At 37.0% G+C, this 15,846-nt stretch overlaps 1 protein-coding gene across 5 annotated transcripts in view; it reads left to right on the top strand.

Moving 5' to 3' along the window:
- The window catches only part of KIF27 (kinesin family member 27), a 94,212-nt gene that overhangs the window by 6,414 nt on the left and 71,952 nt on the right, over positions 1-15,846 (top strand). For 4 of the 5 annotated variants that reach the window (XM_061426044.1, XM_061426041.1, XM_061426043.1 and 1 more), the window contains 3 exons: positions 836-1,220; positions 10,286-10,486; positions 14,172-15,115. In XM_061426044.1, coding sequence (XP_061282028.1) covers positions 923-1,220; positions 10,286-10,486; positions 14,172-15,115 — 1,443 coding nt within the window. In that variant the 5' untranslated portion in view covers positions 836-922. The remainder of the gene's footprint in view (positions 1-835; positions 1,221-10,285; positions 10,487-14,171; positions 15,116-15,846) is intronic. The other variant, XM_061426045.1, reaches the window with a different exon arrangement.

Below are 15,846 nucleotides of genomic sequence, written 5' to 3'. Positions count from 1 at the left end.
CTTTCCAGTTCATGAACAGGAGATGTTTTTCCATTTATTTATCTCTTCTTTAGTTTCAACAATATTTTGTAGTTTTCAGAGTGTAAGTTTTACATGTCTTTTGTTAAATATATTCCTGAGCATTTGATTCTTTCTAATGTTATTGTAAATGGAATTGTTTTCTTAATTTATTTTTCAGGTTCATTGTAAATATAGCTACCAATTTAATTTTTAGTGTATTAATCCTACCAGAGAATTTTAGAAAAAGTACCACATAATTTATGAATGAAACAACAGTTTTTCTGTTAGTTTTGGTTATCTTTGAATAAAAAGTTTCATTTAAAATTTACATTGATTTATAGAAATCCTTTAAACTGTTTTCATGGATTAATTTCTAACATTTGTGACAAAGGGGAGATGTTATTTTTCAGTACATAGCTGTGAAGTCTAATATAAGGGTTTGCTTTGTACTACTTGTGTACATATGTACAATTACCAGTTATTTCCTTGCTGTATGTTTCTAACTCCCCAGTTATTCAATATTTAAATAAATGAGCTGGGAAACATATTAACCGTTATAGAAAGAATGGCATGATTGAATCCCATTCACTTATCACTTTGCTTTATCATTTACTAACTCATGGCTCCCACCCCCTAAATTATTTTGCTGCAAAGCTGGACATTGTATTGTTTCATTTATAAATTATATAGGTATACTTTTTCTAGACAGATTTACTCTTTGTAGCTATCTTATATTGGAATAAAGCCTGCTCTAATTGACTTTGCTTTAGAAGATGGTTAGTGTATTAGGAAAGAAGAGTCAATAACTAAATTTTGTTTTTATTTTGATACACAGGGGTCCAGATCTTACGTAAAATGGATGTGTCTCACACTAGATGATGGATATTAAGTAGAAAATCTATTTAGTAAAATCTAAGCTGCCATGGAAGAAATACCAGTTAAAGTTGCTATAAGAATTAGACCTCTGCTGTGCAAAGAAGTTCTTCATAATCATCAAGCTTGTGTGAGAGTTATTCCAAACACCCAACAAATTATCATTGGGAGAGATAGAATCTTTACTTTTGATTTTGTTTTTGGCAAAAATTCCACTCAAGATGAAGTTTATAATACCTGTATAAAGCCATTAGTGTTGTCACTCATTGAGGGCTATAATGCAACTGTTTTTGCCTATGGACAGACTGGATCTGGGAAGACATACACCATCGGAGGAGGCCATGTTGGTAAGATTCTCGTACTCTGACTTTTATTTTAGATAGTAGAAAGAAGTTGAAATACTACAGTGCCCGACACATAGTGGGTGCTTAGCATATTGATTGAATGAAATAATGAATAGGATAATTAGATGTATTCATAAGATCATTTTTGAAAGATTTGTTTTTCAATATTGAAGTTTCATTAAACAGTTTAATTCATCATTATATTTGCTTGAGAAAAGACCTTTAAGACAATATTCAGTGTTCAGCTCTTTGTCATTTTTTCACAGTTTTGAGATATAATTGACTTGTAACATGGTGTTAGTCCAAAGTATATAGCATAATGATTTGGTATACCTATATATTGCAGAATGATATAGCTTAACATTAGTCACCTCACGTAATTACATGTTTTTCTTGTGATATGAACTTTTAAGTTCTACTGTGTTAACAGTTTTCAAATATACAATACATATTGTTAAGTACAGTCACCATGCTGTACATTACATCCCCAGAACTTAATTATCTCATAGTTTTTACCTTTTGAGCACCTTCACCCATTTCGCCACCTCCCAACCCTGGCCTCTGGCAACACGTTCTCGTTTTGAACAGAATTTAAAATAAGAGAGAAATGAGTTAACATGATCAGATTTTGCATCTTTTAGTATTATAAATGTTGAGAGTCCTGCAACTAAGACATAGAGGCAGTAGAAGAAACGTATTATGTAAAGTGTTTTTAAACATTTTCTAGCCAGATTTCGATTTTATTTTTCTAGCTTTAATGAGGTGTAATTGACAAATACAGTTGTGAAATATTTAAAGTGTACAAGACTTAGGGGCAGTAGGAGAAATGTATTATGTAAAGTGTTTTTTAAACATTTTCTAGCCAGATTTCTATTTTATTTTTCTAGCTTTATTGAGGTATAATTGACAAATACAGTTGTAAAATATTTAAAGTGTACAGCATCATTATTAGATAAATGTATACATTATGAAAGGATTCCTCCCATCCAGTTAACATATCCATCACCTCATGTATAAGCAAATTTTTACTTTTAGAACTGAATATTTTTGGATAGAAATTCTCTTGTTTGTAATTCTAGTTGAGAAAGGTGGGATCATAGGATTTTCTTTAGAGCTGTAAGGAACCTTGAAAATAGTTTCTCTTTCTTTCTTTGGCTCCAGCCAAAGAGCAATGAAGGGCTTGTTCAGTTAGGTGGCTGGTAATGGAGCTGAGATTGAAAGCTAGGTTCTCTGCTAAGATCGTTTACTCTATTGGTTTTTGTTTTCCCCCACTAAAAACAAACTTTGAATGTTGTGCATATGTATCATAGTCTAAAATTATTGTTAATATTCTGTCTATGTGTAATGATTATCAGTGTGTTTGCTTTGATGCTTCTCAAACACTTAAATACTTGACTTTCAGGAACATCTCTTTTTATAAGCAGGAACTGGTAGGGAGAGTTAGAGGGCAGCTGTGTTGTCCAATGAAGCTCTTATTCCAAGATTAAATGGAGGAGTCATAAGTGCCCAATATCTCCTACCCCTTCCCGTTTTTTAGAATCACAGTGATATACAATTAAGAGATTAAAGATACTAGATTATTTTAGGGTCTCATGATAAATAATTCAATTTTTTTTCTACTACAAGTTGTGGGTTTTCTTGAGGACTTAGCTTTGTTTTTTTTTGATTGGCAAATGTTTTATGTTCTTTAAGACTCAGTATATTAAAAAAAAAGACTCAGTATATGCCTTATACTAATAAGAGTTATAAAATTTTCACAGCTTGGTGACATACAGCTAAATTGTTTTTTAAAAGGCCATGAATCCAATTTTAATTCCTTAAGGGAAAAAGTTATTAAAGTTATATATTGTCCTAAAACATTTTAATTGGTCTAAAATACTTCATTCCAGAAGAAATATCACCATTAGGAACAGTTTTTTATTCCCCCCCAGTTAAAAAAATTAATGTTCATTGTAAAAAGAATTGCATATGATGCTTAAGAAATCAAATTGAACAAATGAAAGCTTCTTTCATTCCTAGGAAATAACACCTTGCTGTGTACATTGCTGTCTAGAGTCCTCTAGACATTTTCTAGGCTTATTACAAGTATTCATACATGTAGTTTTTGTTTTTTGTTGTTATTTGTCTATTTAATGAGGTATTTTATACCTATAATTCTATAACTTTCTTTTTTCGTTTAACAGTATAAAGTATCATTTCATTTTTTTCCCATTTAGGTCATAGAATTTCAACTTTTTTTTTGACTGCACATATAATATTCCATCGTTTAAATGGATCATAGTTCATCCATTCCAGCATTAAGGGACAGTATTAATAATTAGGTTTGATTTTTACTGTTATAAAAAGTTGCAAGGGGTTTCCTGGTGGTCTAGTGCTTATGATTTGGTGTTTTCACCACCATGGCCCAGGTTCAGTCCCTGGTCAGGGAACTTAGATCCCACAAGCTTCTAGGTGCCCCCCAAAAACATTGCAGTGTGTATCTTATTACATTTAACTTTGGATCCATGTGCTAGTATTTCTGTAGAATAGATTCCTAAAAGTAAATTTGTTGAGTAATGGGTGTGTGCTAATTTGCTTCAGTCGTGTCCAATTCTGTGCGACCCTATGGACTGCATACTGCCAGGCTCCTCTGTCCATGGGATTTTCCAGGCAGTAATACTAGAGTGGTTTGCCATGCCCTCTTCCAGGGAATCTTCCCAACCCAGGGATCAAACCTACCTCTCTCATGTCTCCTGCATTGTCAGGCCGGTTCTTTACCACTAGTGCTATGTGTGTGTACATTTAAAATGTGAATAGTGACAAATTATCCTCCAAAAAGACTGTACCTGTGTATATTTCCACTACCAATATATGAAAGCCATTTATTTTCTCTATTCTTGCCAATCACAGGAACTCATAAATTCAAAATATTTCTCTCACCATCTGGTAGGTGAAAAATTACACTTTGTTTGAAGTTGCATTTCTTGATGTATTTGTGAAAATAGCATTTTCAGTTTCCCAGGCTACCTATAGAACACCAATTCTAGGTCAGCCATCTACTGTTTGATTATTGACCATGCAAATAATGTTGTTTTTTTCTCCAATAAATGATTGCATTTGCAGTGGCTAGGGCTTGCCACGGAGAAGGCGATGGCACCCCACTCCAGTACTCTTGCCTGGAAAACCCCGTGGACGGAGGAGCCTGGTGGGCTGCAGTCCATGGGGTCGCTGAGGGTCGGACACAACTGAGCGACTTCACTTTCACTTCTCAGTTTCATGCATTGGAGAAGGAAATGGCAACCCACTCCAGTGATCTTGCTTAGAGAATTCCAGGGATGGCGGAGCCTGGTGGGCTGCCATCTATGGGGTCGCATAGAGTCGGACACGACTGAAGCGACTTAGCAGCAGCAGCAGCAGCAGCAGCAGGGCTTCCCTGGTGGCTCAGATGGTAAAGAATCCGCCTGCAATGTGGGACACCTGGATTCAATTCCTGGGTTGTGAAGATCCCCTGGAGGAGGGGATGGCAACCTACTCCAGTATTCTTGTCTGGAGAATCCCCATGGACAGAGGAGCCTGGAGGGTTATATAGTCCATGGGGTCGCAAAGAATTGGACAGGACTAAGCAACTAAGCACAGCACAGGGTACCATGTTAGGCACTGGGGTAAGATGAAAATCTGTTATTTTTCAGTGTAATACTTATTGAAAGTCACACTCATTTTCCTGCTTTTCAGAACCTTGAATTTACCAACTTTTACCAAGCATAATGTCTAAAAACTTTCATTTGCATACTCTTTAAATAGTGTATAAAAGCTAAATGATGGCTGTTGAAGTATAAAACTTTATAGTTCCTTTCTGAAATAGTCTGTTTCAGGAATATAAGTGTGACATTGAACATGTAATCTTTCAGTTACCAGAATACATTTTGAAGCTTTAATTATAAATATTATTTGTAATTCAGCTTTTTGATACATCTTTTGAATTGCTGTGCTTTGTTATCTGTTGAAATGGGAAATGAATGAGCTATTTCTGATCAGCCTCATATTCTGGCTAAGCTAGAATGCATATATAATGCTGGAGTTTATAAATAGTGCTATTGGCTAGTTCCTGGAAGCTCTCGAAGGAATTTTCACTTTCTTGTATTGGAAAAACCTGCAGTTTCCTTCACTTGCCACACGATGGTGATCTTGCATATTTTTCGGGTTTTCTGGTGGTGCCCTGGGCAGTGAAAGCGCAGTCCTAACCGCTGAACCACCAGGGAGTTCCCCTGTCTTGCATCTTGAATTAAGTGAATGACTGTCCAGGTTAATTTGGCTCAGGTTTTCAGGATGTCTGTTGCCTAAAATCTGAACATTGATAATCTTCAACTTGGAAGCACATTGTTTTTAAGGTTCATTTGTAAGCCATTTTTTGTAGCTTGGAATGTATTTTCCATGAAAGTGAAGGTGTTAGTTCCTCAGTCGTGTCCAACTCTTTGCGACCCCATGGACTATAGCCCACCAGGCTCCTCTGTCCATGGAATTCTCCAGGCAAGAATACCGGAGTGGCTTGCCATTTTCCTGCTCCAGGGGATCTTCCCTACCCAGGGATCGAAGCCAGGTCTCCCGCACTGCAGGTGGATTCTGAATCACCAGGGGAAAAAAGCTCAAGCTTTTTTCAAAATGTGCTTTTTGGCTAAGTGTCAAGAAATATGACACCAATATATTTTTTTGCTTGTTTTTTTTTAAATTTTATTTTATTTTCAATATATTTTTTTAAAGGGTTCTTGCTAACATAAATGAGTTGCATTCCATTCATTTGGAATACAATAATAAATAGTCTACCTGGATTATAATAAATAGTCTAAATAGAGATATTTTAGTGCATCAGACTGTGAGATAAGTTGACCTAACCTGGGCTTAGTTTCTACTACCTCTGTCTGTTTTGAACTTCATAGGCACCAGTTATGCCTGTTGCATTCCTGGGGCTTTCAGTGTTTCTTTATTAAATCTTTTATTTTTGCCTTAAACTGTTACATAAGTATCATTTAGGTTTTTGTTGTCTTGTCATTTGGTTGTCAGATTTTTGTTTTGTGCTTTTTCCAATTCTGTACAGAATCTTTAGTTTATTTTTATAATCTATATTTAAAACTTTTAGACTATATATGTATTTCTGAAGGTAAAAGTTCAAGTATTACAACTATGAAAGTTTTCCTTTCTTTTTTCTCCCTGTCCTAACTCCCCAGAGATAACCATTTTTTGTGAATTTTTCAGAAGTACCCTTCACATAGATATGTATATATGTTTTCTTTTACCCAAGTGAAATTTGCTCTGCAGTTTCTTTTTCTACTTTGTGGATCTTAGACATCTGTTTAAAAATAGATGCATGATATACCATTGTTAACCATTCTCCTACTAATGGATTTGTTAGTGTTCGGAATTTTTTCTCAATTACAAGACATCTTTCAGTTCAGTTCTGTTGCTCAGTTGTGTCTGACTCTTTGCGACCCCATGAACTGCAGGATGCCAGGCCTCCCTGTCCATCACCAACTCCCAGAGTTTACCCAAACTCAAGTCCATTGAGTCGGTGATGCCATCCAACCACCTTATCCACTGTTGTCCCCTTCTCCTCCTGCATCAGGGAGTCAAATGAGTCAGCTCTTTTCAAATGAGTCAGCTCTTCGCATCAGGTGGCCAAAGTATTGGAGTTTCAGCTTCAACATCAGTCCTTCCAATAAACAGCCAGGACTGATCTCCTTTAGAATGGATTGGGTGGATCTTCTTGCAGTCCAACGGACTCTCAAGAGTCTTCTCCAACACCACAGTTCAAAAGCATCAATTCTTCGGTGCTCAGCCTTCTTCACAGTCCAACTCTCACATCCATACATGACCACAGGAAGAACCATAGCCTTTACTAGATGGACCTTTGTTGGCAAAGTAATGTCTCTGCTTTTTAATATGCTGTCTGCTGCTGCTGCTGCTAAGTCACTTCAATCATGTCTGACTCTATGCAACCCCATAGACGGCAGCCTACCAGGCGCCCCCGTCCCTGGGATTCTCCAGGCAAGAACACTGGAGTGGGTTGCCATTTCCTTCTCCAGTGCATGAAAGTGAAAAGTGAAAGTGAAGTCGCTTAGTCGAGTCCGACTTGTAGCCACCCCATGGACTGCCCGCCCATGGGATCCGCCCATGGGATTTTCCAGGCAAGAGTACTGGAGTGGGTTGCTATTGCCTTCTCCGAATATGCTGTCTAGGTTGGTCATAACTTTCCTTCCAAGGAGTAAGTGTCTTTTAATTTCATGGCTGCAGTCACCATCTGCAGTGATTTTGGAGCCCAGAAAAATAAAGTCAGCCACTGTTTCCACTGTTTCCCCATCTATTGGCCATGAAGTGATGGGACCGGATGCCATGGTCTTAGTTTTCTGAATGTTGAGCATTAAGCCAACTTGCTCGCTCTCCTCTTTTACTTTCATCAAGAGGTTCTTTAGTTCTTCTTCACTTTCTGCCATAAGGGTGGTGTCATCTGCATATCTGAGGTTACTGATATTTCTCCCGGCAATCTTGATTCCAGCTTGTGCTTCCTCTAGCCCAGCATTTCTCATGATGTACTCTGCATATAAGTTAAATAAGCAGGGTGACAATATACAGCCTTGACATACTCCTTTCCCAATTTGGAAACAGTCTGTTGTTCCATGTCCAGTTCTAACTGTTGCTTCCTGACCTGCATATAGGTTTCTCAGGAGGCAGGTCAGGTGGTCTGGTATTCCCATCTCTTTCAGAATTTTCCACAGTTTATTGTGATCCACACAGTCAAAGGCTTTGGCATAGTCAATAAAGCAGAAACAAGACATCTTTGCTAGTCCTTATGTAACACATTTGGTTGTATGTACATGTATTTCCATAGAACTGTCTCTGAATCAGAGAGTGATTATGGTTTCAACTTTTGATACTATTGAAACTAATGGTTCTCCAAAAAAGCTGTCCTGAGTTTACATTCTCATTGTGTTTTAGAGGACCAATTTGCTCACCTTGAGGAAATGGGGCATAATCAATTTTAAAAAATCTTTGCTCACATGGTCTTTTAAACAGTGAATAATCGTAATGATCAGATCATTGTGAATACAGTTTCATCAGTTACAACAGTGTGATTTTAATAGTATTCTAGTGTTAATAATTGAGAGAATGCTGGGTAATTCAGTCTTTACTGTATCTTAAAATAATTAACAGCATTGCCCACTTCCCCTCTTCTCTGCCCACTCCACCTGCCATCCACCACCCCACTTCTGCTCCTCTGTGTAGTAGAACTTTGAAAGTGTCATTCATCTGTGACTCACGGTGTCAGTTCTCTCCATCTGACACGGCAGTTGTCAAGATATCACAGATGACCTTCACTTTATTAAATTCGTTGGTCATTCCAGTCAAACTGGCCTTTCAGCAAACTTGGTACATACTCTTCACTTGGATTTCAGGTTACCACGTTCATAGTTTTCCTCCTACTCTCCTGCTAGTAGTTCCTCTTAAGTGAACCCACAAATGGTTAAATGCCCAGAGCTCAGTCTTTGGTGCTCTTCTCTTCTGACTCTCAGCTTTTCCTCTTGATCTCATCCAGCCCCATGATATTAAATACCATCTATATGTAGCTACCTGACTTCCAATTTTTAACCTCCAGTCCAGATTACTGTCTTGAACTCTGATCTTGTATATCCAACTGCACCCTTCTTAGTTGTATCCTTAATAGATATCTCACACTTAATAAATCAAAAAATGAACTTCTGCCATTTTTCCCTTAAACTAACTCAACACACACTCTTCCCCTTCTCAATTGATGACAGCTCCACTTGCTCAAGACAAAACCTTGGAGTTGTCCTTGACTCCAAGGACATCACTTTCTCTCACATTCTCATTGTCCATCACTTTCTCTCACATTCTGCGTCCAGTCTGTCAGGGAATCTTAATGGCTCTCCCTTCAACATAAATCTGGAATCTGGTCACTTGTCATCTTTCTCTGCTGCCAACTTTGTGTCACCATCATGTCCTCCTCTCCCTTGAACTCTCTAGATTCTTGGGTTAGTGCACTGGTCTCCTAAGTGGTCTTCCATTTCTACCCCTGCCCTTCTATGATCGATTTAAAACCCAGCAGATAGAGTGGTCTCTTTTGAATTCCAACTTACTGCTTTGCTCCAGTGAGACTCATGTCACTCAGAATACGACCTAAAACCTATCGTGGTCTACAGGCACCTACATGCTCTGATTTCTGTCACCTCTCTGTCCTTGTACCCTGCCTCTCCCCTTGCTCCCTCTGCTCCAGCTTACACTGGCTTCCTTTGTTTCTGGATCACACTGTTTTAGCACATTTGCCCTTGCTGTTCTGTCTGGGACACTCAGATATATACATGGCTCCTCTGCCACCTCATTCAAGTTTCTCCTCAAATATCAGCTTTTCTGTGATGCCCACAATATGACTTTCCAGTTTAAAGTTGCAATCGCCTTCCACCCAAATATCCTTACACTTCCAGTCCCCCTTACCTTGCTGTATTTTTTTCTCCAGGCATACCTAATGCTTTTTAATATACAATATAATTCACTTATTCTTCTTTTGCTGTTGTCTGTCTCTCCTAGTACAATTCCATAAGGGCAGGGATCTTTTCCCTGATTTGTTCACTGATGGTTCCTGGGGTCCTAGAATACTGCCTGGCACATAGTAGGTACTATATAAATATCTAATGAATGCATGAATGAAGTTTGAGTAAGCGCACGCATGTGAAAACTTTTGCTTCTGAATTTTATAGTTACGGTTTTTAAAAATTTATAATAGAAATTTGAGAAAGTAAATTTATTGATGGTAATTTTTTTTAATTTTTAAAAATTTATTTTGAATGGGAAGATAATTGCTTTACAGTGTTGTGTTGGTTTCTGCCATACAGCAGTGTGAATCAGCCATAAGTATTCATATGTCCCTTCCCTCTTGAATTTCCCTCCCACTCTCCCCACTCTATTCCCACCCCCTAGGTTGTCACAGAGTTCTAGATTGAGCTCCCTGATTGTAAATTTATTGCTTGTAGCTTTTCTTATATCTTAAGTTTCAGATGGGCTTTCTTTTTCTAAATTTTCAGCTTCAGTTGTGGAGGGTCAAAAAGGTATTATTCCTCGTGCTATCCAAGAAATATTTCAAAACATCTCTGGAAAGCCTAGCATTGACTTTAATATAAAAGTATCTTATATAGAAGTATACAAGGAAGACCTAAGAGATCTTCTAGAATTGGAGACATCAGTAAAAGATCTTCACATCCGAGAAGATGAAAAAGGAAACACAGGTGAAGTAGCCTACTTAATTAATAGCCTTCATTAGCAAATGAATATGATCTAGTTCAGTTTCTGGACATTTTCCAAGGATTCTTTAAAAATAGACATAGAAACAAAATTAATTTGTTTTTACTTTTAAATGGAGTAACTTACTGATTATCAGTAGCAGCTAATTCATCTAGGTGAAAAGTAGAAGTTCAGACCACTTGGTATGATAAAGTTATTAAGTTGTAATTCAAAATATAGCTGACCCTTGAACAATGTGGAGGGGGTATGCAGTTAGGGGTGTTGGGCCCCAGTGCAGTCAGAAATCTAAGTATAACTTACACTCGGCTTCTGTATCCATGGTACTGCATCAGTGGATTCAACCAACCTCAGATCGTGTAGTACTGTAATATGCTACTATTGAAAAAAAAAGCCACGTGTAAGTGGACCTGCACAGTTCAAACCCATGTTGCTCAAGGATCAACTGTATTTATTTCCAATAATCTGCCCCCTTCCTGGTCTGACCTTAAGAAAGACTATGACATAGGCTAAATTAGTTTTATACTTTTTTTTTCTCACAGAGTTACCCTGAGATTGGGGATGGCTTCTCCCTTTTGTGTTCATCCAAGTTGATCCAGAACTGTCCTTTTTGCCTTTCTGATTTTTGTCCCAGCACACCTGTTGCTTCCTCTTTTTTTAAAAAAATTTTAATTTAGAGTTTTTGTGTTTGCTCCTTCATACTGACATTTATCTGTCCTTTGTTGTGCTTCTCAAGGTCTGACTTTCTGTGCTGTCAACTTGTTAATACCATTAAATGTCTATTTGTTTGGAAGTAGGAGAAGGTGAGAATGGGAAGGTCAAAATACAAGTATTTTAAAGAATAATACTTTCCACTTTTTTGTTTTAAAAGGTAATATGTTCAACATAAAACATTTAGAAAACATAGTAAAGTATAAGGAAGAAAGTTAAAGGTCAGAACTCAATTTTGGTGTGTTTTCCTCCAGATTTCTTTCTCTGTTTCTTTCTCTTATTTTAAAAAATTAGACTTGCAACTCCACATATCATATTATATCTTATATTTTTACTTAATATTTATATTGTAAGAATTTTCACATCATTAAATATTTTTCAAATTTATGACTTTATGTGGTAATTTTATCCTCTGAATATATAATCTATTTGACTGACAGTCCGTTGTTGGACATTTAAGTTTTGGATTTTCCCGATTATTAGTACAGTAAGTATTATTGCATGTCTTCTGCTAGAAAACACATTTAGTAGAATCTTGCTGGAGATAAAGGATTCTGCCAGAGGAATGATCATGCCTGAGGGATTTCCTAGCAGTTAGGAAAATAAGATGGTTAGCTGCTTCAGTAGCCTGCAGGGGGCAGTAAAGCTTGGCTCCTTGTAAGCCCTGTCTTTGCAGCCCTGGCATTCCTGAGTGTTTGAAGGAATTGGTTTTTGTTTTTTTTTTTTTAGAAAGAAAACATACATGGTACTCTGTGGCCTTATTAGATAATTTTGTGTAGTTTATCTTTTCTAGACAAAATTCAGACTGATGTTTTGAGCTTCTGTATCTTATAAAATGTAATTATTGAATGTTTTTAACTTTTATTAAAAGTTAAAAAAATAATACATGTTTGTTGTAAAATAGAAAGTACAGAAGTGTACACTGTAACTCCTGATAAGCTTAATGATCAAAATACTTCATAACTTATAGCAATCCTGCAAAAATGTTAGTAGAATGTAAGTCTTAAGACAAATTGCTGCTTACCTTATAAAATGTCCCACTCACAACCCAAATGCATTTGTTTGACATATGTATTGAGTTTCTCTGTGTCAAGTGGTAGTTGGTATCCAGCCTGGATGCTACACAATTAACATCACCTTGGAAGTTTTCTTTTTTTTTTTCAAGCATTTTAATTTTTGGGGACTGTGCTGGGTCTTCATTGCAGCATGTAATCTTCTCTAGTCATGGTGCAAGGGTGACATGTGGGATCTAGTTCCCTGCCCAGGGATTGAACATGGACCCCTTGCATTGGGAATGCAGAGTCTTAGCCACTGGACCACCAGGGAAGTCCCACCTTGGAAGTTTTTTTAAGAAATATTGATTTCTGGGCCCCACTTTTCACAAATTCTGATGAAGTAGTATAGGATAGGGCATGGGTGTTGGTACTTTCCCTTTTATAAAGGTCCCAGGTGATTTTCAGCTGGGTTTGAGGACCATAGTTAGTGCCAAGCTATAGCCTAGCATTAGAAAACTTTTTAAAAGTCATGCTGTGATTTATGTTTACATTGTCATATTTTATAATCACCATAGTTTAGCACTCCCTGTTATAGTACAGGTACTTTAGAAATTTAAATGAACTGGGCTGTTAAGAAGAGTTGTCATGTTGAAAACAAGGCAAAAAGGTGAATATTGTTTCAGGAAAGAGTGACATGTTAGGATCTGATTAAAGAGGAAGCATGATGCTGTAACTTGAGCACAGATTTATTGCTGTGATTCAAATCCCAAATCTACCTAGTCCTTTTTGAAATATTTTTGGATATAAACAGATAATGCATGTAGTAAGCTTCAGTTATTTTGGGTTCTATTCTGCCATTGAAATAGAAGCTGTTTTGCTTTTTTTGAGTTGCCTTGCACACTGATGTTACATAGGGGAAACCTATTTTTGGAATGAATAACCAGCTTTATTTATACTGAAATATCGGAGAAGACAATGGCACCCCACTCCAGTACTCTTGCTTGGAAAATCCCATGGACGGAGGAGCCTGTTAGGCTGCAGTCCATGGGGTCGCTAAGAGTCAGACATGACTGAGTGACTTCACTTTCACTTTTCACTTTCATGCATTGGAGAAGGAAATGGCAACCCACTCCAGTGTTCTTGCCTGGAGAATCCCGGGGATAGGGGAGCCTGGTGGGCTGCCGTCTATGGGGTCACACAGAGTTGGACACAACTGAAGTGACTTAGCATAGCATTCATTTATCACGGGGTATGTGCTAAAAACCTTAAACCTTAGGATGGCTTGAATATTAAAGAAACTCAAAAGAGACTAATTTCTTTCAATTAATTTACTACTGATTAATTCTTTTGAGTTATATAGCTAATTAATCTATAATCTTTTAATCAGTATATTAGGCTCTACAGATCAAAATACTGGAATCAAGAATTTTTCTTTTGTCCGCCATCTTAAAGAATTGAATGTGATTCCAAAAAAAAAAAAAATCCAAATTGTTTAAAACATACATGCATATTATTACATCTTTTAGAATTTAAACATCAAAATGAATGCCATCTATTAAAATAATCCTGTTAGAAGGTTATCTAAAATTATTTAATGATGTTGCTAATGTTACTTTTTTCTTTTAATGCTATTGATTTTTTTTTTTTAGAAAAGCTTTGTATTGGAGTATAACTGATTGATAAACAATGTTGTGATAGTTTTAGGTGAACAAGGAAGGAACTCAGCCATACATATACATGTATGTATTCTCTCCCCTGGATCCCATCCAGGCTGCCATATAAATTGATCAGAGGTCCATCTGCTACACTAGGTCCTTGTTGGTTATCCATTTTAAATACAGATACTGATTGTTTTTTTCAAAGGGCCTCTCAGCTGGGCAGCTTAGCAAATGAAAATTGTTATGTGGTTAACTTTACTGTATTTTGATTAAAACTTGTTTTACAAACTTGCTGTTGCTCTTTTAAGTGATTGTTGGGGCCAAGGAATGCCAGGTGGAGAGTGCAGATGAAGTGATGAGTCTCCTGGAGATGGGGAATGCAGCCAGGCATACGGGTACAACCCAAATGAATGAGCACTCCAGTAGATCACACGCGATTTTCACCATCAGCCTTTGTCAAGTGGACAAAAATAGAAAGACAGCTGAAGATGGATCATGGCATTCCCATCGGCATATTGTCTCAAAGTTCCACTTTGTGGATTTGGCTGGATCAGAAAGAGTCACCAAAACGGGGAATACCGGCGAACGTTTCAAAGAATCCATTCAGATCAACAGTGGGTTGCTGGCTTTAGGAAATGTAATAAGCGCTCTTGGGGACCCACGAAAGAAGAGTTCACATATTCCATACAGGGATGCTAAAATTACCCGGCTTCTGAAAGACTCCCTGGGAGGCAGTGCCAAGACTGTCATGATCACTTGTGTCAGCCCATCCTCCTCAGATTTTGACGAGTCCTTAAATTCCCTCAAATATGCCAACAGAGCACGCAACATTAGAAACAAACCCACCTTAAACTTTAGCCCCGAGTCAGACCGTATGGACGAAATGGAATTTGAGATTAAGTTGCTTCGAGAAGCTTTGCAAAGCCAGCAGGCTAGTAGCAGCCAAACTAGCCAGATCCATCAGGAGGGGACTCCTGATAAAAATAAGATCCATTCTCTTGAGGAGCAAGTCACTCAGCTACAAGGAGAATGTCTGGGTTACCAAAACTGTTTAGAGGAAGCCTTTACCTTCCTGGTGGATTTAAAAGATTCTGTGAGACTAAATGAAAAGCAGCAACACAAACTGCAGGAATGGTTTAACATGACCCAGGAGGTCACCTTGTTCAGAGGACACAGGGGCATTGGAAACCTGGAAGAAGGACCACAGCATATTACAGTTCTCCAGCTGAAGCGAGAGCTTAAGAAATGCCAGGTACGTAGACACCACCTTAGTAGGTAACTTGTTCATAGACTAAATTTATTTGGGCAAGTAAGAGTCATTTTGGGGTTTCAGAAGTTTTGGTCTTTTTTTTTTTTTTTTAAAGAGTTATATGTAAAATCTCATTTGCCTTTTCTCTGTTTTTTTCTCCCTTTTCTTTGCCTGTTGCTTTTCCTGTTACCCTGTTTTTTCTGTTTTCTTTTCTTCATTTTCTTAGCTCTTCTTTTCTCCTGATATTTTTTTTTCTCTTGATATTTTAATTTGTTGTATTTATTAAGTAGACTCTTGTGAACCTGGTTATTAATTTAGAGAATGAAAAAAAAACACAGTTTCAGAAACAAAATTAAGTTAAATTTTTTTGTTTTTAATCCCTCTTTAGGTCAGTGCTTTTTGAAAGAAAAATACTTCATCTCTTGAGTTTGGAGTTTTGATTCTTTAGAGAAATCATCATGTTTGATAATATTTAAGGAATATAGCTATGTACATGTATACATATTATATATATGTCTAAACTAAGAATTACATTTCTCTTTTCATTCATAAAGACATTTATTATTTAAAGATTATGTGTCATTGGGGAAATAATGGAGAACAGACATATCTATTCATGCTTATGTGGCATTTGCATTCTGGTAGGCAAATGGATATTCCACCATTTTTTTTTTAAATAGGAAAACATATAGGTAATAAGATAGCTTTCTAGTTAGAAATCTTTCTTCAGTATC

Source organism: Bos javanicus, chromosome 8 (assembly GCF_032452875.1).
Source record: "Bos javanicus breed banteng chromosome 8, ARS-OSU_banteng_1.0, whole genome shotgun sequence".
In the NCBI taxonomy this organism is placed as follows: Eukaryota; Metazoa; Chordata; class Mammalia; order Artiodactyla; family Bovidae; genus Bos; species Bos javanicus.
Note: the sequence above shows the minus strand (reverse complement) of the source record. Positions and strands in the feature narration are given on the sequence as shown.